Below are 27,378 nucleotides of genomic sequence, written 5' to 3'. Positions count from 1 at the left end.
AACTGATCGCTGCAAATCGTGAGCCTGCCGCGGAGCTTCCCGGCGCGGCGCGGCCAGTGTGGACGACACAGTCGGTTAACATGGGCGCCGAAAGGAAACTGCCTTCTCTTCTCGGCGCTTCGAGGCTATTCGCGGCGCTTCCGCGGGCGGTGTGGCCCTGGCGTTATTTACAGCCTCATTGTCGGTGCCCTGATCATTCCCACTATATGGATGTACGCGGCTCTCGCGGATCAAAATATCTTCCAAAGGACTCCAAATGACACCAAACTTATCAGGGTGAGTAAACAACCGTATTTAATGCCAGAAATAAGGTCCAGGTTGTAAAAAACGGAACTTCCCCTTTAAGATGGGTCCTCCATTCTTGAATTACAAATCCAGCGGAGGAAAAGTCTTTGACTGGATGATGGAATGGAGAAAACATACTGCACAATCACTGCCAGGCAGTGTTGGGCAGAATGTTTTCTTATGAAATTTCAGTAATAATATTATAATTACTCCAAAACCAGACAACTCGTTACAACGTTACTTTAGTTATCACATCACCACTGACTTGAAATACAACAGTCATATCAGCGGACTCATTTTCGTAATTGTCAAGCTGCGTACACAGGACATAAAGCAGCAAGCTAGTTGGAAATGCTTAGCATAGCCGCTGGAAATATTCCCATTACTTTGATTTTGTCAGGAGGAGAGATGACAAGAACACTGTTGCTGCAATTAAACGGACTAAAACGCTTTTCACTGCAAAAAACATGCACCCAAACCTCCGGTCTGAAACAACTTGGCTACTATGACCACCAACACAACTACGTTAAGCTCCAGGAAATACACCTCACCAAAGGTGAGCCCTCCTCGGCCATGGAGGTCAGCTGAAGCACTACACTGGCTAAACAACCAAAGCTGGATTTTAGTCTTGGATAGCTGTAGGCTACTAAGACGTGATGAAGCTTGAGGCTGGATATGTGGAGGATGAAATGTTGCTCAATGAATGACTCAACATCTTTCGGGCAGAGCCTTTGGAAAATACCGGTCACAGGCAACAGAAAACCCCAAGGTAACCCCAAGGCACATATCTGAATTTTGGGGATATATGCAATTACCAGTTTTATGGTGTGTAACGGAAAAGTAATATAGTAGAGTAGTGTATTGAATTACTGTTGGCAGGGAGTAATAAGTAAAGTAATATTATTACGTTTGAAAAGAGTTATGAGTAATATATTACATTTTAAGAGTAACGAGCCCAACACTGCTGCCAGGTTAGGAGACATTTTAGCATGCTCTTTCCACCACCATAAAACCTCAAAAGGATCCTGCTTGGGTGTTATAAATCTGATGTGGGTTGCAAAGTTTCATTGCTGGAGTCCTCACATTGATGACGAAGCAACTGTGGCTAATAGTGATTTAGATATCAAAATATTACACATATACTGCACATCTTTTTCATTTGTTTTGCTCTAAAAAATATATAAATATATTTATGTTCTCACCTGCTGCCTGCCCACATGTAGTTCATTTTTACCCCTGCTCGTACCCGTGAATTTATTTATATACATATTTTTAACAGTTACACAACTTTTTGCGGGTTACCCCTTGGCACCCTTGGGTACCTGACCTGGTGCAGGATTCTGGAAGAGACCACTGCAGATAGTTCAGCTCCTGAACAATGAACACTGAATTCTTATCAGGAGAAGTTTCAACTAGCTGAAATCTGCAGTCCTCACTGCTAGACACTACTTAATCTCCCTAAATCTTACATACCATTCCTTTAATTTAACATATGTACTGCGTAAGACCAAACACATCATTTACAGTTGTGCCACCTTTCTTTCATTACTTGCTTGCAGGACAAGCACTGTAAATTCTTAGAAAATATATCCCTCAATACTTTGGTTAAAAAGCTGAAACTGCAGATAATTCTTTATTTCCACCTCAAACACACTTCTCATTTGTTCTTTGTCATGTGCTTTTTGCTACACTCCTGCCATACTTACAAATTGTGGGGAATATGTGGGGATCTCTGTAACTTTCAGGGTGTCTTTGCCCTGAGCTGAGGCTTACAGGCTCAGGTATGGCTCTCAGTGGTTGAAAATGGCTGGAAACTAGATCCCAGCCAGCTGCCAGCCAGAGATTCTCCTGCTGGGAGTGGCGATTTTAGATGGTTGGCACTGTATCTGTCCTGCTGCAGCTGAGTGACTTTGTGCCAGAGACAGACATGGTTCTGTGACATCTATAGTGCAATGTCACATAGTGCAGAGCCAGTATTTACCAAAATACAAACAACTATGCACTGCCTTATTTAATTGAATATTTCTACTGTCTGTGCCTCTCCTCTTATCTGTGCACCATGCGCTCTGTGCTGGGCATCAAGACACAACACAGATGGGCAGAGACTTTAAAGGTCAGCATGTGTATGGAGCTATATATTGTTTTGTACTTGAAAAAATAAAATTTGAAACTGAAAATTCAAGTTTTGATCTTGAATTTTGAAAAATACATCAATGTATTTAATATAAGTGTACAAAAAGTTTTTTCAGGTTAAATTTAATTATGTTTCACTCTGGTAATACTTTTGAATAAATTATTTATTTTCATTTTTCACTTTCATATATTTAGATATCTTTTCAGATTCAGATCTTATTTTTTTCAGTTTCAAATCTTTTTTTCACTTTCACACTTTCAGATCAGGTACAGCTTTACATTGCTGCACTGTCTGTTAAATTCTGTCAGTATTTTCTAGCTAGCCTCAAGCATTATAGTTCTCCAGGCTACAGCAGTAGCAATTTTGCCAAGCTGGCAGTCCCTTTTGTGGCTGATCTCTAATGGAAAGTTGTGAAAAAGTAGATAAGCCTATGTCTGCTTGTTGTTAGTGCAGCTTGGAATGCACTATGTATTCGATCATTGCACCATGCCATCATTTTTGGGCCACCAATTTTTTTATGCCTCTGCACCGGCACCAGCTGTGGCCAGAGGCATTATGTTTTCACAGTGTCTATTTATATGTACGCATGTGTGAATGCGTTGAGGGATTTTTTCAAATTTGGCACAAATATCCACTTGGACTTAAGGAAGAACTTATTAGATTTTGGTGGTCATAGGTCAAAAGTCAAGGTTATTGTGACCCCACAAAACATAAGACTTAAGAAACTTAAGAATTCACACACTATATGACAAAATTTCACTCAATTGTTTAATATGATAAAATGATGAAGTGATGACATTTTATATCCAAAAGGTCAAAGGTCAGCTTCACTGTGTCATCATAATGTTCTGCATAAAACACTTTTCTGGCCATTACCCAGGAATATCTAAGGAACAGAAGGGGAGACATGCGGTCAGATACTGAATTGTTGACACTAATCTTAAAACTGTGCTGATTGTCTGGATCTTCTGTGCTGTTGGGGGAAAGATGTGTGTGAAACATCCATGTTTTCACAGACATGGCTGTAAACTATAAAAGAAACTTGACTGGTTCGCAGAGGCACACAACTCTGAGGTGGTAATTCTTGTTACATTCTTCTGCACTGGTACATAGCATTCCTTATTTCTGTTACTGTCATGATACAACATACATTAGCCTCGAAACCAGGCTCTTCACATAAAGTGAAAAGCCTGGTTTCTATTCACTCTGAATTTTGTCTGGATTCTGGTTCCGGTCTAGAGAGCGGATGCCGAATTCACCAAAGTAAAAGTGTTCACCAAAGTAAAACTTTAAATTCTGGCGCACCATCGATTTGGGGTGATGAGGGGTGTAAGAAAATCGATTAACTTAATGGCTTAGGGCTTTTCTTGTAAATTATATTCTTTAAATTAAAGTTTCACCGCATTTTTATTAGCTTGGTGCTTTTATTTTGACGGAAAGGCGCATCCATCGAATTCCAGATCCTGCCTCACTCGCCCTGGTTCCGGTTCCTTACCAAAACGGCCACTAACGGCCCCAGACTAACATACATAGGGGATGGTCCTTTTTTATTTACTGTAAAAATAATGCACAATAAAATGCTTTATGTCCACTTACTACCAGTCCATGACGTTACTGGACACTGCATTCCTGTGTTCTACTAATACTCCAAACCCCCCAAAAGTTTGTTATATTTAGAGGCGTGGACCCAGGAATACTGAGGAAATACAACACTTGGACTTCCTGGCACTAGCATGAGACAGATCACCTCAAACATTTACAGATCATAACAGGGGTGCAGGAGCAGTCTTGAAGCAAAATACTTCAGTGTTTTGCTCATTAATTAAAGGCCATTTACAATGAGTTTATGAGTACATGCTTTCTGAATCTTAGACACATGTACAAATATGTAGAAATGTGTTTACCTATTCACAATTCTGAGTTGTCATTTTAGGGTTGTGGACACATTCACAAATTTGAACACGTACAAAAAGAGGAGCAGTTTCACAACTCTACTCACACATTAGCAAATTATTTTGCTATGTATTCGGCTCTACACAAATGTCCACAGCAGATGTTATGACTACATGCTGGCAGTGTCACAACAGCGACACAGAGGCATGTAGAGAGTGGGCATGGTGTAGCACAGTGCCTATAGCTATTGTGATGTGTACAGCGCATGTGCACTTTATCATGTAATAGATGATTGAAAAATGGCTCATTATTGCAAGTGTTGCTTCATTTGCTCTTTTTTTAATACATTGCATTATCAAGGTATAAACTGTAGCTTTGAATTAGTTCTCTGTTCTAGATATATGGTTTGCCTGCCACTGTGGTTTGGTATTTTTAGCTAACATTGAAAAAGAAAAACATAATTTCATATTTCAAACATATTTCTTGAGAAATGTTTCCAACTTTTTTGAATTTGATTTGCTATGACTGCTTGCTTACATTACATCATGATTGTACTGTGAGTGATGTTCTCTTGCTTAATGACGTGGAGAGGAGGAGGAACATGTGAGTTTCCATGCATACTCTGAATAAATATTGTATTTCTTTAGCATCTTTACTCAAGAAAGTATGATTCCCTGCTTCAGTTATGTATGTGGGCTCACTACAAATAGACACCTGAAGCCACTGAATAAACCAACCTTTAAGGGACTGGAGCACACTGATTGATTCGCCTTTAATGGTGCAAACAGACTGAAGCCCCTTTTACACTGCACAAAACAACCCTCTAAAGGCGAATTTATACTTGTGCATCAGCTCTACGCAGAGCCTACTGTAACGAGCTAAAAAAAAAATCCCTTGTGCATCCTTTGTGTTGTTTTTTTTGTTTCCTTGAGTCGACTAACTTTGAAATTGTCAGGTTACACCTGACTGGCACCCCAGAAAAAAAAGGTAATATAAAATAAAGTCACTCAATAAAACCGTCACACTACGGCATAGCCTACGCACATGGCCTACGCCATTGCAAGCATTTGTACTTGTGCGGTGGTGTGTCTGTGTCACTCTGCAGTTACATTTTCAAAACATTAGTCGGCGGTGGGGTTTCCGTAAAGAAAACTGGCATTCGTGGATTCAGAAGTTCAAGCTCTACCTGGTAGCCAGCAGCATCTCGGAAAAAATGGCCGGAGATGAAGTCATAAAGATACTTAATACCATGGAGTTAGACGATAATGTGGATGATTTGGACGTATGGAAGGAAAAGTTTCAGCAGTATTGTGAGCCAAGGAGGAACAAGGAAAAAGTGAGTCTATTGATGCCTATGTCACTGACCTGAAAAATACAGCTAAGGGGTGCGGGTTTGAGCAGCTCACAAAGTCGCTGATAAGGGACCGCATTGTGTGTGTAGTTGCAAATGACCAGGTTAGAACAAGACTACTCAGAGAACCTGACTTGTCATTCAGCAAAGCTGTTGATACCTGCAGAGCAAATGAAGCTACAAAAAGCCACATGAAAGCTTTCCATGAAGAAAACAAAGTGGCAGTGAACAAGCTAAAATGAAGGTAACAAAAATGCCAAATGACAGCCATGCCAATGATAAAAGAGAATGCAGTAAATTTGGACATAAACGTGAGCCTCACAAGTTCAATTCAATTCAGTTCAATTTTATTTATAAAGCCCAATCACAATTTGCCTTCCGCATGTGCAGAACAAAGTATAGGAACATTCCACAAAAGTGAAAAGAAGTGTACATCAAACTGAAAAGGAAGAAAGTGAAATGCTCATTGGAACTATCGATACAAAAGAGAGAGGAAAGACAAAAACAACTAAGGTTGGGAAAAATAGCAACAGTTAAAACAAAACAGAAAAAGTGGACTTAAGTACTCAATTGAATGGCCATTAACACACATTCAGACTGGACACAGGTGCAAACTGCAATGTCCTACCCCTGAAAATATTTCGAAAAGTTGCAGGGAAACATGCACTTTTGATGAAGTCCAGCTTCAAATAAGTGACCTGTACTTGCCACCAGATGGCGCCATTGGGCATGGGGAAGCTGAAATGTGAGTACAAAACTGAGGTGCATGAGTTGGAATTCTAGATAATAAAAGACAACATATCAGCAGTCTTAGGAGGAGATGCCTGTATAGAAAGGGGACTAATAAAAAAAGTGTACAAAGTGGACAAAGGAGAGGATTCAGACATAGTGAAGGCTTACAAAGATGTGTTTACAGGACTTGGGTGTGTCCCTGGCCTGCATCACACTCACATTGATCCAGCAGTGACTCCAGTGGTTCATTCGCCCAGAAAGGTACCTGTAGCACTGAAAGACAAAATAAAATGTGAACTAAAAAGAAAAGAACAACTTGGTGTGGAGGAAAAACAAACAGAACCGACAGACTTGGTTAACAGCATGGTCACTGTCCAAAAACCAAGTAAAAAAAAAAAGAGGACTCTGCAATGACCCACAAACGTCAACAAAGCCATAAAGAGGGAACACTGTCCCATATGGACAGTAGGGATAGAGTTCAGGAGGTTGTGGCAGAAATGTCAAATGCAAAAGTCTTCTAGGTACTGGATGCAAACCATGCGTTCTGACAAATACAACTGGGTGAGGAAAAAGCCAAGCTATGTACCTTCAACACACAATTTGGTTGATAGCGGTTTAAAGCGGTTTGGGGCGGCAGTAGCTCAGTCCATAGGGACTTGGGTTGGGAACCGGAGGGTTGCCTGTTCAAGTCCCCGTCCGGACCAAAATATGGAGCGTGGACTGGTAGCTGGAGAGGTGCCAGTTCACCTCCTGGGCACTGCCGAGGTGCCCCTGAGCAAGGCACCGAACCCCCCAACCGCTCAGAGCGCCTGTCATGGGCAGCCCACTCTGACATCTCTCCACTTAGTGCATGTAAAGGTCCAGTTTGTGCATGTGTGTGTTCCGACCTGTGTGTAATTGACAAACAGAGTGAAAAATTGAATTTCCCCTCGGGGATTAATAAAGTATATAAAATTAAAAAAAAAAAAAAATTAAAAAATTAAAACCGCTTCCCTTTGGTGTTTCATCTGCTCCAGAGGTTTTTCAGAAGTGCATTGCTCAGAGGCTGGAGGACTTGGAAGGAGTTGTGACCATCATGGACAACATATTAGTATGGGGCGCAGACAAGGAGCAATATGACACAAGACTGAGACAGCTTCTTAACAGAATAAGGAGCATCAACCTCAAACTTAACAAGGACAAGTGCAAGTTCAGAATGACTGAGATACCATACATTGGACACATTCTGAGTGCAGAGGACCTGAAACCAGACCAAGAAAAGGTCAGAGCAATTAAGGTCATGCCACAACCATGACAAAGCAGGCATGGTGCAATACCTCTCAAAGTTCATCCCGAACCTGTCTGATGTGAGTGCAAGCTTTTGGAAGGGGATGTTAGTGGCATTGGGAAACACAGCAGCAACAGAGTTTTGAACACCTGAAGAAACTCGTAAGCAGTGCCCCAGTGCTCAAGTATTATGATGTTAACAAAGATGTCACATTGTCTGTAAATGCAAGCTCTGAAGGATTGGGAGCTGTAATAATGCAGGTAGCACAACCAGTGGCATATGGCTTCAAGTCTCTCACTGACACACAGAAAAGATATGCACAAATAGAAAAATAACTACTACTACTACTACTACTACTAGCCATTGTGTATGTGAAAAGTTCAAACAATATCTGTATGGAAAATGAGTACAGGTGGAGTCTGACCATAAACTACTTGAGTCAGTGTTCAAGAAGGGACTACACAAAGCACCTCCCAGACTCCAGAGGATGCTGATGAGGTTACAGGCTTTTGACTTGTGTGTGAACTACAAGCCTGGAAAAGACTTGCACATTGCAGATACCCTCAGCAGAGCTTATCTGCAAGAACAGATGAGGAGGAGTTAGAAGTGAGTCATCTATCAGCACACCTCCCAGTCTCACAAGAAAAATCAGTTCAAAACTGCTACTGCAGAGGATACAGATCTGCAGTTAGTGACGAAAGCAGTTCAATCGGGGTTGCCAAGTACCAACCAAAATAAGGAAATATTGGACATTCAGAGAAGAACTCAGTTGCTCAGAAGGACTTGTTTTTAAAAACTCCAGACTCGTTGTCCCACAAATACTGAGAGCAGAGATGCTGAAGAAATTCCATGAAGCTCATCTGGGGATCGTCATATGCAAAGAAAGAGCTAGAGAAGAACTGTTTTGGCCCAGCATGTCAAAACAAATTCAGAACTTTGTATTGAAGTGTGCGCATCTGTAACGCTTTTCGGAAAAGTAATGTGAAAGAACCACTGCGTTGACATGACATTCCTGATAGATCATGGGCAAAACTAGGTGAGGTCTGTTCTATTTTGACCAAAGTGAATTTCTTCTGTGTGTAGATTACTATTCAAAGTACCCTGAAATTGCCAAACTGCCCCAAACAACAAGAAAACAAGTAATAATAGCTCTTAAATCCATGTTTGCAAGACACAGGCTATCAAGTAATGTCAGATAATGGGCCGCAGTTTCCAAGTGAGGAGTTTAAACAGTTTGTGCAAGAATAGGAGTTCAAACACACTCATCAAGCCCAGGATTCCCACTGTGAAAAACCTGCTCAAGAAGGCAGGAGCCAGGAGAGAGACTTGGAGACCATTATCCTGCTCTTCTAGAGTACAGAAATGCCCCATTGGATGGAGTGAAATTTTCTGGCACTCAGAGTTACAGGGGCACTGGTTACGCTACGTTACGGACTCTAGGATCGTGAATGACAAGAAGGAAATTTTTAATGTGTTTAATGATCATTTTATCAAATCTGCATGGCTCTCTGTTTGAACAACTAAACTGCATATATGACGTTGCCAAAGAAAGAGGGGGTCTTATTTTCAGGTAATGTTTCATTCTCATTCAGACCACTTAACCGTTTTGAAGTCTATTGTGCTCTGTGTAATTCCAAGTACATGGAAAGCTCCTTGGTTGCTGCCCCCATCTATCGACATCTATTGCACGTCTGTCCGTCCTGGAAGAGGGATCCCTCCTCAGTTGCTCTTCCTGAGGTTTCTACCGTTTCTTTCCCCTGTTAAAGGTTTTTTTTTGGGGAGTTTGTCCTTATCCGCTGTGAGGGTCCTAAGGACAGAGGGGTGTCGTATGCTGTACATTGTCTCCTCTGTGTTTATAAGGCACTGCTTGGAAAGCTACCCTTCTACCTCACTTCTCTTTTAAAAATCAAATCCATCTCTCATGGCACACGATCACAGGAATTTTTATCCCTTGAAACCCCTCAGATCAGTAGGTACAGAGCTCGGTAAATAAGCTTTTAGTTTTTTCGCACAACATAAATGGAACAAGTAGCAAGAGGTGTTGAAATTGGACAGGTGTGTATCGGTAGATCATTTCAAGTACATGCTGGATGATATGGTTGTTTTACAGTGTTGCTGCTTTGGTTAATTGACAGACATGAATTTCTACCTATTACTGCTTTTATTGTTGTTATGTGTCTGTCCTTTATGGCAGACTCCATTCTAAATTATTCAGCTTTTTCTTCTTTTTACTGTTTTCATTGCTATTTATAATTCTTGATAGACATTGCTGCTGCTTATCTTGTTTTTATGGCCTTTTTTCATCACTTTATTGCAATAATATATTTGTATCCTTCTAGCCCATTGAATGTTAAAGCTACCCTTACCGTTCTTGCATTTCACACAGCACTTAGAAAAAATTTGAACATCCACAACTCCCGCCTCCCTCCAAAGTCCCATCCCCTCCTCCATTACGTCCTCATTATGTCTATGATAGACGTAGGCGTTGGCAAGGTAACGTTAGATACACGGAAGAAGAGAGCGAGTGTAACGTTACAACCAAGACAGTCAAACGCAACCCTGGAGTTTTAAAACTCACTCAGTGATGACTGATGAGTTTTAGAATAAGGTTACAGTGCTAACGTTAGATAGTAGCATTAACATTACTAGTAAGTGGAAACGCACAAGGAAGATAACATTAATATTTCAGAGGCTACACTACAGTAGGCTAATGTTAGCCATTAGCAACTGGATGCTGTGTTGTCATGTAATGTTATATGTTATATCAGAAGCAAACTAAACGTAATGTTACCTGTCCTGCACAGTCAAACGCAACCCCGGAGTTTTGAAACTTATCCAAGGTCAGTGATGACTGATGAGCAGTGATGGGAATAACAGCATTATAAATAAACGGCGCTGCTAACGGCGTTACTTTTTTCAGTAACAAGTTATCAAAAAAGTTACTGTCTCCCCCGTTATAACGCCGTTACCGTTATTCAAGATAAAATGCATTGTTACTCGGCTTTACTTGAGTTCACTGAAGCAGCTTTCATCCAAGCAAGCTCCTTCTCAGCGGAGCTCTAAAGTTTTTTTTCTTTGGTGAGGGCAGGTGAGGGGGAAGGGAGGGAGAGACAACTGCATAAGTGATGATGATTGGCTGAGGGAGAGTAAAATTTCATCATAAACCAATCAGAGGCAGAGTAGGGCGGGTATTAACAAGCACACAAGCAGGGCTGTCAGGTCTGCTTATTAGCTGTGACTTTGGGCTTGTTTTTTTGTAAAGTCGCTTACAAATATTGGTAGTCACAGGGTGCGTTTCTTTTTGGGCTTGTTTCTAAAGTGGAGTTGCTTATTTGGGCTTGCTCTCTAAACGTTGCCTTTCTCTATATATATCTGTCTGATAAGTCATTTAAACGCATGATAGTATGTCGGACTGCAGGATGTTTCCACAGCTCCGCTCCCTCCGCCCCTCTCCTTCTCCGCATACACTCACGTGACGGTCAGTAACAGATTCAGATTCTGTGTGAAATATGTACTCATCATTCAGCTTTATACTTGTAGCACTGTCAGTGAAAGTAAAATGGCTCGTTATAGGCAACTTCTTTCATTCATTAATTTATTCTTCCCACGTTTTTGGTTGGCTAGTATTCAGTGTCGAGTTTCATTACATACAGTTCCATTAAGGGAGGGTGTCCAAGCAATTTGGGGGTGTTATGCGAGCGGTTACGTAAGTTGGAGGTCTCCACGTGGGGAAGACAGACAGGACGCTCGGCCAATCATTGCATTCGGTCTGAATTCAAAGATTGGTCGGAGTTTTCTTAGAATGGTATAATTATGAGTTTTTATCTCTGGTGGAATTCACTTACATTTTAGTGTGCAATCAGCTTATTAATAGCATTTTAACCAAAACAAAGAAAGGCGTAAAATTTCTAGAAAGGTCAGTGTTGCTTTAATAACTCAGGGCATTGCTGTAAAAGAGCTTAATGCTCAGTCAATTTTCTCTGAATAAACAATGGATGAATGAGGTGATAATTACTATGGACTAGTCCATACCCATTAAGTAAGTAAGTAAGTAAGTAAATTTTATTTATATAGCACTTCTCACAGAGAGGACTCACAAAGTGCTTCACAAGATAAAATACAAAAAATACAATAACAGAAACAATGCAAAATACACAAAAACAAATAAAGTAAAGTGCAGCGAAATACAGAGATGATACAATGGACAATTAATGGAACGCAAGCCTAAACAGATGTGTTTTTAACTGCTTTTTAAAAATGTCCACGGAAGAGGCCGCTCTCAGCTCATGAGGTAGTGCATTCCACCATTTCGGTGCAACAGCCTTAAAGGCTCTATCACCTTTCGTCTTTAATCTTGTGTGAGGGACAGTAAGTAGGTGGCCTTCAGCGGACCGCAGTGACCTGACAGGACAGTGAAAGGACACCAGATCCGTCAAGTATGCAGGTGCTTGACCATGGAGGGCTCTGTAAGTGATGGTTAGAATCTTGTGCTGGATCCTGAAATTAACAGGGAGCCAGTGCAGGGATGCCAGGACTGGAGTGATGTGAGTGAACTTATGAGATCTGGACAGAAGCCTGGCGGCAGCGTTCTGGACTAGTTGGAGGCGGTCTAATGAAGTTTTATTGAGACAGGTGAAAAGAGAATTACAGTAATCTAGACGTGAGGAAATAAAAGCATGGATGATCATTTCTAGCTCGGAATAAGTTAACATGGATCTGAGTTTGGAAATGTTTTTGAGGTGGAAAAAGCAGGAGCAAGTGACAGTTTTGATGTGGTCATCGAAGAAGCACAGCTAACCACGTACAGTTTCACATAGTATGTGTTTGGGATACAGGTCATAGGAAATAGCAGATTAAATAGTCAACTGAACCCATTAAGAAGAGCAATGTATTCAGACAGAGTTTTTGTGAATTTGATAGTACGATTGCTTTATTGAAAGTACAGTAGACAATTGCCAATAGTGGGATAGTTAGTGGGCTAAAACTGTACATTAGTAGTTGAGGTAGCATGTTGAAAAGCAGATAGTTAAAGTGTTTATATGCTGTATAGACTTAAAAGTGGGGCTGACTGACAGAATGACACACTGACAGTTTCCGTGATTATGTACAGCATACCATACCATGACTTATGCCCTCTATACACTGGGTGATTTTAGCAATCTTATAAGACTATTGCATGACACACTGTGAGACGTGGATCTAATAGACTTTGTACGACGTCAAGTTTGATGTGTGCAGACTGTACGATGACCGTTTACTACTAAATCGCAGGTTACGACGTACGTCAATATGCAACGTCATAAGCGTGCACCGCATCAGCGTACGTCATCCATCTGCGCCACCATAGGTAGCTTGCTCACCTGGAAGTTGCAGTTCCTCTGCAATTTCCTTCCGTGCAGCGTCTTTTTTCTCGTGGTCATGAATGCAGCTGGAGGAAACATCAAATAAACAAGGCTTCTGCTGCCACAGCTCCACCAAACTTTCCTCTTTCTGGGAGTTCCACAGACTTCTTTTTATTCGTTTTACCTCCATGGCAAGCGAACATTTGTTTGGGTTTAGCACTGGTGTCGCGGTGACCATTGTGTCATTTCGTGCTGCATTTCTATTGGTTGATTAGTAGACGTAGGTTGTAGCAGCTGTCACACTGTGAGATAGTCATCCTAAATTTCTTACACTGTCAGAATTTTATCACAGGTTATCTTTGGTCGCAAGACGTTGACAACAGCCGTCATTGAAACTGTCTCACAGTGCGATGTAAGACCACCGTTTTAGAACCACGAGCAAAGATATTGCCACGTTTCTCCCACGATGGTCATCTTTCATCCAGGACAGCCCAAAATCGCACAGTGTATATAGTAATTTTTCCAACTTTTGCCAAGATGGAACTTTAGATATTGGTCCCTAGATTATGTTCACCAAGTTTGATGCAGATCGGTCAAACTTTCCAGGAAGAGATCGATTTTAAGTGTTTTTCAAAAAATTCAAAATGGCAGAAAATCTGTATAACTGGAAGTTATGGGTTCTCAGGCAAATTTGTTCCTCATGAGGAGAGGCATCTCTGTGCAAAGTGTCATGTCTGTATGACATACGAGGCATGAGATATGCCCATTCAAAGTTTGCAATTTTATTCATTTTATCGGTTGCTATAGCGTCCCCCTTTGGCCAATTGATGGCTTATTATTATATTATTATTGCTTTATTCGCATCCTCCCATTACCCTCTACCACTGTGCCAAATTTCACATGGATTGACCCAGTCAGTGAGGAGAAAAACGTGGAACAGACACATACACACACACACACCCACAGACAGACAGCGTTTTCGTCATTATATAGTAAGATAGGCGCATCCTGTTGACCTGCGAACATGGAGCAAACAAAGAAAGAGAGAGAGAGAAAGTTAAACTTGTCCGGCACTGAGATTGAAATTATTATAGGTGAAGTAGGGTAAAGAAAAACATCTAATTTTCTTCGTCTTCTGTTGGTAGTGTGACAGGGACAGGCAAATCAAAGGCCTGGAAGGAGGTAACAGGTGCAGTTAACACTGGGTGCGGTTACATGATGGCTTCTCGTTTGGAATTTTTTACTTGTTTATTTTAATACTGTACCTGAAGTTATATTTGAGCAAAAAGGAAAATGTTTCTTAACCTGTCACTATTTTTGTTTGTTTGTTTGAGATGATTATTGAAAAGCTGGTTGTATCTTGGTTAAAATGTTCTAATAAAGGAAGATAGAAAATATTGCAATATCTTGTATGCTGTAAAGTGGTTTGAACAAAATGAAATCGGAATCGGCCAAAATCGGAAATCAGTATCGGCCCAAAAAATTGTGATCAGTGCAAGTCTAATGCATTACCATGGAGATAAAAACAAAAACAAAAACAAAAACAAAAACAAAAAACTTTTCACTGAGCTCACTAGAGAAAGAGGTCAACTCCGACAGCTCAGATGTTGTTATTTTGCATAAGTAATGACTGCATACATTGTAGATTCTAACATATATTCACAATAGTAAGATTACATTTCACTGTCATTGTTATTTAATATTTATGCCCTTTTTGTTGTTGGTTATATTTATGATTATTTTATTCAATTAGACAATTAATATTCCAATTATTACTAATCGACTGGTCAAATGCGCTGTCATCCATCATTGTGGCTTCAGACAGTCGATGTGACATATCTTTTGCATGCTGGCTTGCATACTGCAAAATTCAACCGGATGTAGTAGAACATCCTGGTATTTTGGACATAGGCCTACTGCATTTGACATACTATGTATTGGGACCAGTGTTGGGGGTCATTACTCAAAAAAGTAATGTATTACACATTACATATTACACATTCATCAAATAAAAAAAAAACTCGAATTTGTAAAACACTAAGCGTGTTATCAATACTTAGTAAGATAACAGACGTTACAATTATAAACTGCAAGCGTGTGCTCCGTTGCAGCACAGAGTAGCGGAGTGAGATGTCTGTCCTCGGGTTTCTGTGCTTGTTTGCGGCAGAAACTCTGCCATCCTCTGGCTCGTTCCCACATCTGTTTTCGCCGCTGACCGGCTGGACACGGAGGACGACCCGTTGACAACAGCCTGAAGCCCGTCGTCACTAACTTTTAAATAAGGGGATGATGCATTTATGTAGAGCAAGTAACGACTTAAGTGTTTGATTAGTTACTGTAATGTGATTACTGCATTTAGGGACAGAATTTCCCAAGTATATTAGTGTGTGTGTGTGAATGAATAAACGTTAAACATTAACGTAAATTTCTTTGTAGAAAGGCACTTTATGAAATTAAGTCCATTAAGGCTACTTGTATTAGTTTACAGCGCAGCCTTGCCACATCCAATATGGCGGCGACGTTGACGTACGGCTCAGCACTCGATGCGGCGTCTACGTATATATGTCTATGACTGGAACGCACAGTCTGTTCAGATACATTAATACCATGAGCCTACCCAGTCCTACACAGTAGGTGGCGGTATGCACCTTTACAGTTGATTTGTGATTCCCACAAGAGGAGGAAGAAGAAGAAGAAGAAGAAGAAGTGGGAGGAATGTGAGGCTTTAGAAGTTTTTTATCGTGACTTTCGTTCTTTTGTTGAAAGCTATCTGATAAAGGCTACAGCAGGAATTAACCAGTATAAATAAATCCGACCTGTCCTCCATTTTTCTTAATAGTGTAGCATCTGGACTCAGTGGCGTTAGCCTACAAAGCTAGCCGTTGCTACAGTTAGCTTGCTGACAGTAAACAGACCGGACTATATTTTAATTGCTGTGTTTACTCGTGAAGCCGTAAAGGAGCACAAAGCCGTTCATGGTGTGAAAAATGTGTAAAGTCCAAAGTGTGAGAGTGTTGGTGAAGCAGCAGCTGACTGCAGCTGTCGAACAGATACTTGGACTGTTTGAAACAACCATAACAGAGTATGAGCAAGAGATTGGTCGTCTGTGCAGACTGCTGGAAGACGGTACAGGTATGTAGCATGCATTTAGTCCCACACCAACAGATGTGATGCAGCAGTGTGTTTGTGCCAGTGACCCATAACTTTTCCATAAGCACCTTTTGATAATAAAATATATGTCAACTCAAATCTCAAATCAAATACTGCTCAATATTTCATAAGTGCTGTCTCACTATCACATTCCCAAAGGAGAGGGTCGGACTCGGACTGAATGCTGCTGACACGTGTGGTCAGCTGTGGCAAGCACGGTGCGCAGCTGGATGATCCCAGACTGTGGCAAGTGACAGGATTCAGAAATGTCTGGCTTTCCATTTCCTGATCATAAGCGTGAATATATCGAGTCATTTTTACCTCAACCATTTATGTACGCTAACTAACCCCACTGGCCACAAAACAATGTGCGCATTCTAACCTCCATCTCACCCATAAGCACCTTGATTTCGGGGACACAAGAATTAGTTTTTTTGGTCTTCCTCTCGGTAGTTGCCATGATCAGGGGCGATGCCAGACATTGTAGACATCCAGGGCTTAAGCCCAGTCTAACTAGGGTGGTCCGGGAGCATGTTCCCCTGGGAGAAAATTTTGAAAAACAACCCCTTAAATGGTGGCTTCAGGCGACTTTTAAGGGAATTATAATGGCAAAATTTAGACTTAAAATATGAGACTGGCCTATAGTAGATTCAAGTTACTGTATAATCAGCCTGCTGCCCCTTGCTATGAATCATCTTCCTCCTCTTCCCTGACTTCCCCTGACTCATCTGTGTGTCAAAGTTAATGCAGTGCATTGTTTATAATATAATATAATATAATATCTTATCTAACATCTAATACCAAATATCAGCTTCAGTGGATAGGTGGAAAACATTCTGCCTTCATTCGACCTGTAATTGTGCACAATGGACTAGGTTGAATTATGGAAAATAATAATGTTGAAAGAAGCCTATTAAATCAACACACAATGCAAACATGTTGCTAACCAATGCATTGTTAATACTTTGTTTGCATCTTTATGTTGGATGTGGTTGAGTGACAGAAAGAAAGGGGTCAAAGTTTAATCAGGTGTGGAACAGGGGCTTACAGAACGTGACGCAAGCCACTTGCTACGACGCTAACCTTCATATGGTATGCATAGGATGGAAGCAGACAAACTTGTAATGAGAACGTAGCAAAAGTAACCTTTCTATTCTACTTAAATAAAATCTGAGTTAAAACAGCATGTCAACCAAGGATATTTTATTTTAATAAGTTAAGTTACTTTTCTAAAGTCTTTGGTGGACATAACATCAGGTAATGTCATGCTTTTGTAGACTATTTGCAACATCAATACAGTAAGACAAAGATGTCTATGCTAGAAAATGGATTATAATGGTGACTTCTCTGACATTATAACTAAAATTGGTATAATAAGTATCTAATGTTGCTAGATGAGGTTTCAATTTCACGTCAAGCGATATTTCATAAGATCTTATGACAACTTATGCTAGCCTATAGCCTTGTTGTCAGCTTGTTTGCAGTTTGTTAGCCTACACAAGGGCAGTGGTTTTGAGTCACCATGGTGAGCCAGGGCAGGCCAGGCCAAAAAAGTCAGCTTTTAAATCAATCACCAACCTGAAATAGTGTTGGGCAGATCATCGGCTGCTAACGACACGACAGATGGTGTTTTCTTGAAAAACTTTCTGATGTCCATGATGTGCAATCACTAGATGAAAAGGATTGGACGGTGACTGACTTATGACAGCAGCAGGCTGACATTAGGTGGCCCCCGCTAGGCTATATTGTGTTCAATGTCAGGCTACTTGTTGGCGGTTTGATTTTGCTCGGATTTCACTGATTGATGTGGCTTTCTTTATAATAGGAGGTATGCACAGATTGATGGATAGTGTAACGGACAGGGTGATGTTATTTTATGGGAATGGATTCTGTTACTGTTAAGAATGTGTTCAGCAACAGCAAAAAGTCTGTTATTGTAGTTATTGAGTTTTCCAAAAGTTCAGTGAACGTCTCACTCCCAGAGGATTCTATGTTTTAGAAGCTGTGTGTGTGTGTGTGTGTGTGTGTGTGTGTGTGTGTGTGTCTGTGTGATAGATAAGATAAATGCTGTAAGTATAGCTCTTTTACACGTTTAAGTTAAACATTATTCTCTCTATCTGATGTTAGTCGTCCAGCAGGTGTTGGTGTGTAAAGAAGAGGTTCTCTCTGAGCAGCAGGACTCAGAGCTCCAACACATTAAAGAGGAACAGGAGGAAGTGTGGAGCAGTCAGGAAGGAGGGCAGCTTCAAGGACTGGAGGAAGATGATGTCACTGGGTTCCCGGTCAATGCTGTCTCTGTGGAGAGTGGACCACAGCTTCAGTTTACGAGACTGAAGTTAAAGAAGATGCAGACAGCTGATGGACTGTTGGTGAAGCAGCATCTTACTGCAGCTGTTGAACAGATAGTTGAGCTGTTTGAAAGAACAGTAACGGAGTATGAGAAGAAACTTTCTCGCTCAAATGAAGACATCGACCGTCAGCGTAAACTGCTGGACGCTGTGTTAAAGCCTGAAGTTCGGTTACACAGAGCAGGTTGGTACCCACTGATCATACTTGTTCTCAGGCTCTTCTACTGTATTCTAATCCCATTCAGTTCGACACAGTGACACGGGTCGATATTGTATTGTATTTTGTGCTTCAAGATTTTCTATTATTCCATTTTTTAAATTATATTTAGACTATTCGATGTATCATTGAGGTTGCATTTATGAATGATCCATATTTGTATTGTTTTTAATGTTAATCTGAACCAGCTGGTTTCTGTTAAAAGGGACACACGCCCACAAACCATTTAACGCTGAGATCGGCTATGAGCTGAAACGCGTCCATTCGACTGCCGTTGTGCAATCCACTATATTAAAAAATATTATACTTATTAGTGAGTGCTGTCGGGTTTTTCTGCTTTGCTGTAATTTTTTGGACCGGCACCCAATTACACTTTGAGACTTTTGAGTGAGCACGCCAAGTTTGCTGAAGACTTATCTCCATACAACAGTAGTAGCCAGCCGGCCGTGACCTCCCCAAGATGGCAGCGACGTTGACACATTGCTGAAACGGGCCAAAGCCGTCAACGAGGTATCTACTGTGTATGATATCTATGGTGTAGTCTCACGTGACCAGCCTCCCTTATTTCAGAATGGTAGTCTGGGGACATTCGTCTTTCATTTTGTAATAGAAATGGGCGGGGACATCCAAACCACATGACAGCGTTGCCATAGGTACAGCTTACAGTGGGCAGTATTAAACAATCGAGCCGTGGCTGAATGGCTCTCCAGAAGTCACTTTAAACAGTCCAGAAGTGAATAAAAAGCATAAAACAAATCTCAGCAGTTGCACATCCGTTGTTGAACGCGAACAAGTGAGATTGGCGAATAAAAAAAAACATGAAAAAACACACTTAAAGGACAGAAAGGGGTCGGAGCTACTGTAACCAGCTGCCACTCGGGCGGCGCCATCTTGAAAAAAAAAAAAATGGATGTCTTCAACATGTTCCAAAAAAGTTGGGACAGGGGCAACAAAAGACTGGGAAAGTTGTGAAACGCTCAAAAACACCTCTTGTGAAGTGTTTTACAGGTAAACAGCTTAACTGGTAAGAAATTATTTTGTATTACTGGGTATCGAAGAGGCATCCTCAAAGGAAGGATGGTTACTTTGTGAAAAACTGTGTGGGCAATCAGTCCAACTGTTTGAGAACAACCTTTCTTAATGAATTGTAAAGAATTAATGGATTTCATCATCAACAATCTGTAATATCATCAAAAGATTAAGAAAATCCAAAGAAATCTCTGCACGTAAGGGACAAAGCTGGAAACAAATATTAAATACCTGTGACCTTTGACCCCTCAGGCTGCACTGCATTAAAAACCAACATGACCATATAAAGGATTTTACTACATGGGCTCAGGAACACTTTAGTCAGTAAACACAGTTTATCACTGCATCTACAAATGCAAGTTTAGACTCTCAAATGCACCACTACCGACTTCTCTGGGCCTGAGCATTCGAGATGGACTGAGACAAAGTGAAAAAGTGTGCTGTGGGGGCGTTGGTGGCTTAGTGGTAGAGCAGGCGCCCCATGTACAAGGCTGTTGCCACAGCAGCCCGGGTTCGACTCCAGCCTGTGGCCCTTTGCTGCATGTCACTCCCCCTCTCTCTCCCCTTCACACTTCACTATCCTATCAATTAAAGGCAAAAAATGCCCTAAAAATATCTTAAAAAAAAAAAAAAGAAGTGTGCTGTGGTCTGACAAGTCCATCATGGACGTTGTGTCCTCCAAGCTAAAGAGGAAAAGCACCATCCATATTGTTGACAGCACTAAGTTCAAAGCCAGCATCTGTGATGGTATGGAGGTGTTGTGATGATTTGAGGTATACGTTTTATTTTATTTTGTTTGTTATTTTATTTTTAATTTGTTCAGTGTAGGTTTGTCTTGTTATTTCTGTGGTGCCAGCCAGGTCTCTCTCCTGGCATGTAAGATTGACAGTCAAGTTTTAGTTAGTTGTGTTTTTTTCTGTTTGTCTTTTAGTTGTTTGTTTGTTTTAAACCCAGAACCTCACAAAGGATGTACCTCATTAAGAAAATGCACCCTACATTGAGTGATAACACAACACCACACAACAATTTCAATACCAAGCAGATTCTATTATAGTGCAATGCAAAATTAATCAATTTCAGTTTTTTTCCCCATTGAACATGTGTGGCTCACTATGAAGCACAAAATATGACAACGAAGACCCTGGATTGCTGAGCAACTTAAGTTCTATATCAAGCAAGAATGGGAAAGAATTCCACTTTCAACAATTAGTGTCCTCAGTTCCCAAATGCTTACTGAGTGTTGTTAAAAGAAAGGTGATGTCACACAGTGGTAAACATGACTCTGTCCCAACTTTTTTGGGATGTGTTGCAGCCATCAGATTCAGAATAAGTGTGTATTTACAAAAAAACAAAACAAATAACAATAAAGTTTGTCAGTTTGAAAATCACAGCATCTCAACTTTTTGGGAATCTGGGTTGTATATGGAAGTGATGATATAATTAAAATGTGAGTTATCATTTTAGACAAGAAGTAATGATATTTGCTAGCAGTATAACATCATCAGAAGAAAACCTTTCCTGTGTCCTCACCACAAAATTCAGCATCAGAAGTTTGCAAAGGAACATCTAAACAACCGTGATGCTTTTTGGAAACAAGTCCTGTGGACTGATGAAGTTAAAATATAATGTTTTGGATGCAATGAGCAAAGGTATGTTTGGAGGAAAAAAGGGTGAAGAATTTCATGAAGAGAACAACTGTCCAACTGTTAAACACAGGGGTGGATCGATCATGCTTTGGGCTTGTGTTGCAGCCAGTGGCACAGGGAACATTTCACAGGTAGAGGGAAGAATGGATTCAGTTAAATTCCAGCACCATCTGTATAGACCTCAAAAGAACAGTGCATGCAAGATGGTCCAAGAATCTCACAGAGCTAGAAGCCTTTTGGAGGAAAAATGGGTGAAAATCCTCCAAACAAGAACTGAAAGACTCTTAGCTGGTTACAAAAAGTGTTTAGAAGCTGTGATATTCACCAAAGGGGGCACTATTAAAGGGATAGTGCACCCAAAAATGAAAATTCAGCCATTATCTACTCACCCATATGCCGATGGAGGCCCTGGTGAAGTTTTAGAGTCCTCACATCCCTTGCGGAGATCGGCGGGGGGAGCGGCTAGCACACCTAATGGCAGACGGCGCCCCAGACTAACGTCCAAGAGCACAAAATTGAATCCACAAAGTATCTCCATACTGCTCATCCATAGTGATCCAAGTGTGCTGCAGCCCCGACATAAAAAGTTGTTTCGAAAAACGTCACATGAACTCTGTTTTTAGCCTCACTGTAGCCTGTAGCTCTGACTGCTTCTCTGTGATCTGTGCTCACGTGTGCGCACTTGCGCACGACCAGCGAAAGCATGAGCTTTGCTCACCCGTGTTTACATCACGTGACACATGCACCGCAGGGGGAGACAGCAGTAACCACAGAGCTAAAAGATAATTTGTGCTACGGTCTTTTAGCAAAGGACAGCCCAACATGTCTGAAGACTTTGAAATTGAGGAAGAACAGCATTTCTTTGTTGAGCCGTATTTCTTTGAGCCCGAGTATACGGACGGAACTCAGGCTACTGGACGAAGCAGCCGCAGAATACCGGAGTCGAGCACTGGAAACCTGGTGGTGTAGTTGTTTCAAATGCAAAGCAATGCCAACGGGTGAGGAAAGTCTTTGCTGCTCAGACTGGGAATTGGCGATGCCTGCACTTGAGAATCTGGACATCAGTACTGACGAGACTGCTGCTCTTCAGAGACCGTGCATCACCGATCACCCTGAGCGTGCACACATGTGTGCGCGGAGCACAGAGAAGCAGTCAGAGCTACAGGCTACAGTGAGGCTAAAAACAGAGTTCATATGACGTTTTTCCAAACAACTTTTTATGTCGGGGCTGCAGCACACTTGGATCACAACGGATGAGCAGTATGGAGGTACTCTGTGGATTCAATTTTGTGTTCTTGGACGTTAGTCTGGGGCGCCGTCAGCCATTAGGTGTGCTAGCCGCTCCCCCGCCGATCTCCACAAGGGATGTGAGGACTCTAAAACTTCACAAAAAATCTTGCTTCAAATATTGAAGAATTGTGTCATCTCTAATTTTGTGCCTTTTAAAGATCAGGTCATGTTTTACTTGCTTAAGTATTTATATATTAAATTTTGTCCAGGATGCCCAAACTTTTGCATGCCACTGTAACCAGCCATTAATGAAAAATAGCCCATCAAATCTAAAATCTACCTACAGGGGAGAAAGTCACATTTTTTCTAATGTCTGTATTTCTGTCTTCCCTGTAGATGTCCAGCATCTGTTGGTGTGTAAAGATGAGGTTCTCTGTGGGCCGCAGGACCCAGAGCCCCTACACATTAAAAAGGAACAGGAGGAAGTGTGGAGCAGTCAGGAGGGAGAGCAGCTTCAACGACTAGAGGAAGATGATATCAAGCTCCCATTCACTACTGTCTCTGTGAAGACAGAAGATGATGAAGGCAAAGCACAGTCCTCACAGCTTCATCACAGACAAACCGATGACCAGATGACAACAGCAGCTGATGGAGAGGACTGTGGAGGATCAGAAGCAACCAGAAATGTAGATTCAGCTTGTGGTGACAACACCTCAGTCTCCTCTGAGGCTGAGACTGATGACAGTGATGACATTTCCAGTGAGACCAGAGAAGCTCAGTCTCATATAAATGCTTTAAAAAACACCAGTTCTCAAAGTGTGAAAAATATCACTTGCATTGTGTGTGGTAAAATACTTTGTTCCAAGAGAAGTATATACAGTCACATGACTGTGCACATGGACCTGGAATCCTTTATTTGTCCAGTATGTGGTAAAACATTTACTCACAAGCGAACATTACTGTCTCACATGAAAATTCACATTGACGGTAAGCCCTTCAGCTGCTCAGTGTGTAAAAAAGGATTTAACCAGCGGCGATCATTGATTGAACACATAAGAACCCACACAGGAGAGAAACCCTACTGCTGCTCAGTGTGTAACAAGTGTTTTCACAGGAGAGGAGTGTGGATTGTCCACACCAGGAGTCATGCAGAGGAGAAACCCTTCAGCTGCTCGCTGTGTGGAAAAAAGTTTGGTCATCAAGCACATCTGAGAAGACATGAGAAACGCCACTCAGCAGAGAAACCGTTTAGTTGCTCAATCTGTGGGAGGTGTTTTAATGACAAAGGACATCTTAAAAGACATGTTAGACTACACACAGGAGAGAAGGCATTTGGTTGTGAGACTTGTGGGAGAAAGTTTTTTCAAAAGAACCATTTAAAAACCCATAAATGTGTCATCTTTCCCACAGATCCTTAAAAGTCTTCCTGATTATTTCCAGGAGCACCCTTAGGTTCTCCATAATTTGAATGCCTCCGCACCAGTTATAGCCATGGTCAGAGGCATTGTGTTTCAGGTTGTCCGTCCATCCCATTCTTGTGAACATCATATCTCAAGAATGCCTTGAGGGATTTTCTTCGAATCTGGCACAAACATCCACTTTCACATCAAGTATAAACTGCTTAGATGTTCGATGGTCAAAAGTCACTGTGACCTTACATTCATCTCAATATCGTGAACACAATATGTCTAGAGGGCCTTGAGAGAGTTTTCTCAAATTCATCATATCTCAGGAACAGAAGGGGAGACATTTGGTCAGATATTGAATTGGTCTTGGGTGTCCACCTTGAAACTGTGCTGATTGTATAGATCTTCTGTGCTGTCGGGGTGTGTGTGTGTGTGTGTGTGTGTGTGTGTGTGTGTGTGTGTGTGTGTGTGTGTGTGTGTGTGTGTGTGTGTGTGTGTGTGTGTGTGAGTGATAGACAGACATGGCTGTAAGCTATCACTGTTGAATGTTGTTTCTGTAGAACTCTATATCGCTTGGTTTTATGCTACACACACTGTTAATGACATATCTAACTGAAGAAAGTTGGATTTATCTACATATTTATTGTATCTTTTGTATATATGCATAGGCTGGTTTTAAACAAAATGCCTCGGAATCCTTAAAATGTTTTTTCTTTTGCTTTGCTCTCTAGTCACCAGAAATAAAAAGGTGTTCACAAAAAAAATTTCAGATTTTATAATATATATATTATATATATATATATATATATAATAAATGTCTAAGACATTTAATTTAAATGTCTTATTAAGACACTTAAGTTGTATTTTTAACTATGATTGAATGTTGAGATGAATGCTGGACCCTGGCATTCGTCCAGGGTTTTGAAATATGTCTGTTTTTTGGGCTCTCCTAGCCTAGTGGTTTAAGACACTGACCATGTAATCACAACATCCCTCTTTGTGTCCTGCTGCAGAGCTTTGTTGTCTGGGAAGTGTTAATGGTTGAGCTGTGTGGACTCTGCATATTGCCCTGTAGCTGTCTTCTCAAAAATGTAATTACACATTAGGACTCGAGTGGCTTGGGCTGCTTGTGTTTTCTCACTGTCATGCTTCTGATGGCGGTAAAGATTGTATATAAAGAGGACAATAAAAAGGAAGTCGAAAAAAGCTCAGTAAGGCCTACTCTCCTTTCAAGTAACACACATCCAGCAGACACATTTCTGCTGCAAACCTGCTCACTGGTATCACTGTTCTCTATCACAGTGAAAGAATGCAAACACAGTTACTGTTAGTTAGTTACCTCAAGAAAGACAAAAATAAATGTGTACAGTTTTTGGGGCAGACCATGCAGTAGAAGAAGGGAGCTGACTTATAATTCACTTAGCTGATGTATCCTACAAGGGTAGACGCTCTTCCTGATCCTCTGTGTGCACGCTCAGGGTGATCGGTGATGCACGGTCTCTGAAGAGCAGCAGTCTCGTCAGTACTGATGTCCAGATTCTCAAGTGCAGGCATCGCCAATTCCCAGTCTGAGCAGCGAAGACTTTCCTCATCCGTTGGCATTGTTTTGCATTTGAAACCCACCAGGTTTCCAGTGCTCGACTCCGGTATTCTGCGGCTGGCTGAGGCTCATGAGCTGCGGCGGCTGCTTCGTCCAGTAGCCTGAGTTCCGTGCGTATACTTGGGCTCAAAGAAATACGGCTCAACAAAGAAATACTGTTCCTCCTCAATTTCAAAGTCTTCAGACATGTTGGGCTGTCCTTTGCTAAAAGACCGTAGTGCAAATTATCTTTTAGCGACTGTGGCTACCGTTGTCTCCCCCTGCGGTGCACGTGTCACGTGATGTAAACACCAGTAAGCAAAGCTCATGCTTTTGCTGGTCTAGCGCAAGCGTGCACACGTGAGCACGGAGCACAGAGAAGCAGTCAGAGCTACAGGCTACAGTGAGGCTAAAAACAGAGTTCAAATGACGTTTTTTGAAACAACTTTTTATGCAGCACACTTGGATCACTATGGATGAGCATGTTGGAGATACTTCGTGGTTTCAATTTTGTGCTCTTGGACGTTAGTCTGGGGCGCCGTCTACCATTAGGTGTGCTATCTGCTCCCCCCGCCGATCTCCACAAGGGATGTGAGGACTCTAAAACTTCCCCAGGGCCTCCGTAGGCATATGGGTGAGTAGATAATGGCTGAATTTCCGTAGGCATATGGGTGAGTAGATAATGGCTGAATTTTCATTTTTGGGTGCACTATCCCTTTAAGTACTGATCATGCAGGGTGCCCAAACTTTTGCTTCAGGCCCTGTTCCTTTTTTTTTCATTTTTGGGTGCACTATCCCTTTAAGTGTCTTTTGATTTACCTTGAAATTGGTGAGCTGTAGTAACTGATGTCACCAGCAGAGGGCAGCACACTACTCAACAAAAATGATGCCTGCAGTTTTGAAGCTGCTTCAAAATTTGCTCTGGATTTCTTAAAGCAGGGATTTCTTCAAACTCTTAGCTGTAGTGGTGTAGTGATAGTTGATAAGACGGGCGTACTACCAGGTAGATAGGCAGGTTACTGAGGGGGCAGTGGGTAAATTCTCTGATATATTTCAGTGATACATGGATATATTGTATGAGGGCAAAAAAATAGTTGGGTATATACCATATACCTGTGTATACCCTCCACTACACCACTTCTTTGCTGAATATAAAAACCGTAAGCTGCTGATGCTGATACCTGCTGATTTTGTGATCATGGTCACCTTTCAAATGCAGTTCAGTAGACCACATACAGAAATAAGTGAGCATGTGACAGTTCATATAGCTGTGGCTTTCAGAATTCACAGAATTATATTGTATCAATGCCACTGTTTACTGGAATAAACATACATACAATTGACTGTAATAATAATAATAATAATAATAATAATTATGACTAGTCCATACCCATTGAGTGCACAGTTGCCCATGTACAGTTTCAAATGGTGTGTGTTTGGGATACAGGTCATAGGAAATTGCAGATTAAATAGTCAAGTGAACCCATTAAGAAGAGTAATGTATTCAGACAGAGTTTTTGTGAATTTGATAGTCCAATTGCTTTATTGAAAGTACAGTAGTACCACTGCCAATAGTGGGATAGTTAGTGGGCTAAAACTGTACATTAGTAGTTGAGGTAACATGTTGAAAAGCAAATGTTTATATGCTGTATTGACTTAAAAGTGGGGAAGAAAAACATGGGACAGACAGAATGACACACTGACAGTTTCCGTGATTATGTACAGCATACCATACCATGACTTAGTCATACCAAAAATTAGAAAAAACA

General features: G+C 41.2%; 1 protein-coding gene across 3 annotated transcripts; it reads left to right on the top strand.

The window, feature by feature from the left end:
- The first annotated feature begins 15,634 nt into the window (after positions 1-15,634).
- On the top strand, positions 15,635-25,222 carry LOC126407396 (zinc finger protein 260-like). 3 transcript variants are annotated; one of them, XM_050072254.1, is made up of 4 exons: positions 15,635-16,136; positions 16,314-16,400; positions 18,282-18,686; positions 23,021-25,222. In XM_050072254.1, exons 2-4 carry the CDS (start codon positions 16,385-16,387, stop codon positions 24,040-24,042), a joined length of 1,443 nt encoding a protein of 480 aa, XP_049928211.1. In that variant the 5' UTR covers positions 15,635-16,136; positions 16,314-16,384; the 3' UTR covers positions 24,043-25,222. The 3 variants fall into 3 exon arrangements, with proteins under 3 accessions (XP_049928211.1, XP_049928210.1, XP_049928212.1); XM_050072253.1 differs by lacking the exon at positions 16,314-16,400 and having other exon boundaries at positions 15,640-16,136; XM_050072255.1 differs by lacking the exons at positions 16,314-16,400; positions 23,021-25,222 and having other exon boundaries at positions 15,648-16,136; positions 18,282-21,018.
- Positions 25,223-27,378: the final 2,156 nt, after the last annotated feature.

This window comes from Epinephelus moara, chromosome 20 (assembly GCF_006386435.1).
Source record: "Epinephelus moara isolate mb chromosome 20, YSFRI_EMoa_1.0, whole genome shotgun sequence".
Classification (NCBI taxonomy): Eukaryota; Metazoa; Chordata; class Actinopteri; order Perciformes; family Serranidae; genus Epinephelus; species Epinephelus moara.
The sequence above is the reverse complement of the archived record's forward strand: the minus strand, read 5'-3'. Positions and strand labels throughout refer to the sequence as shown.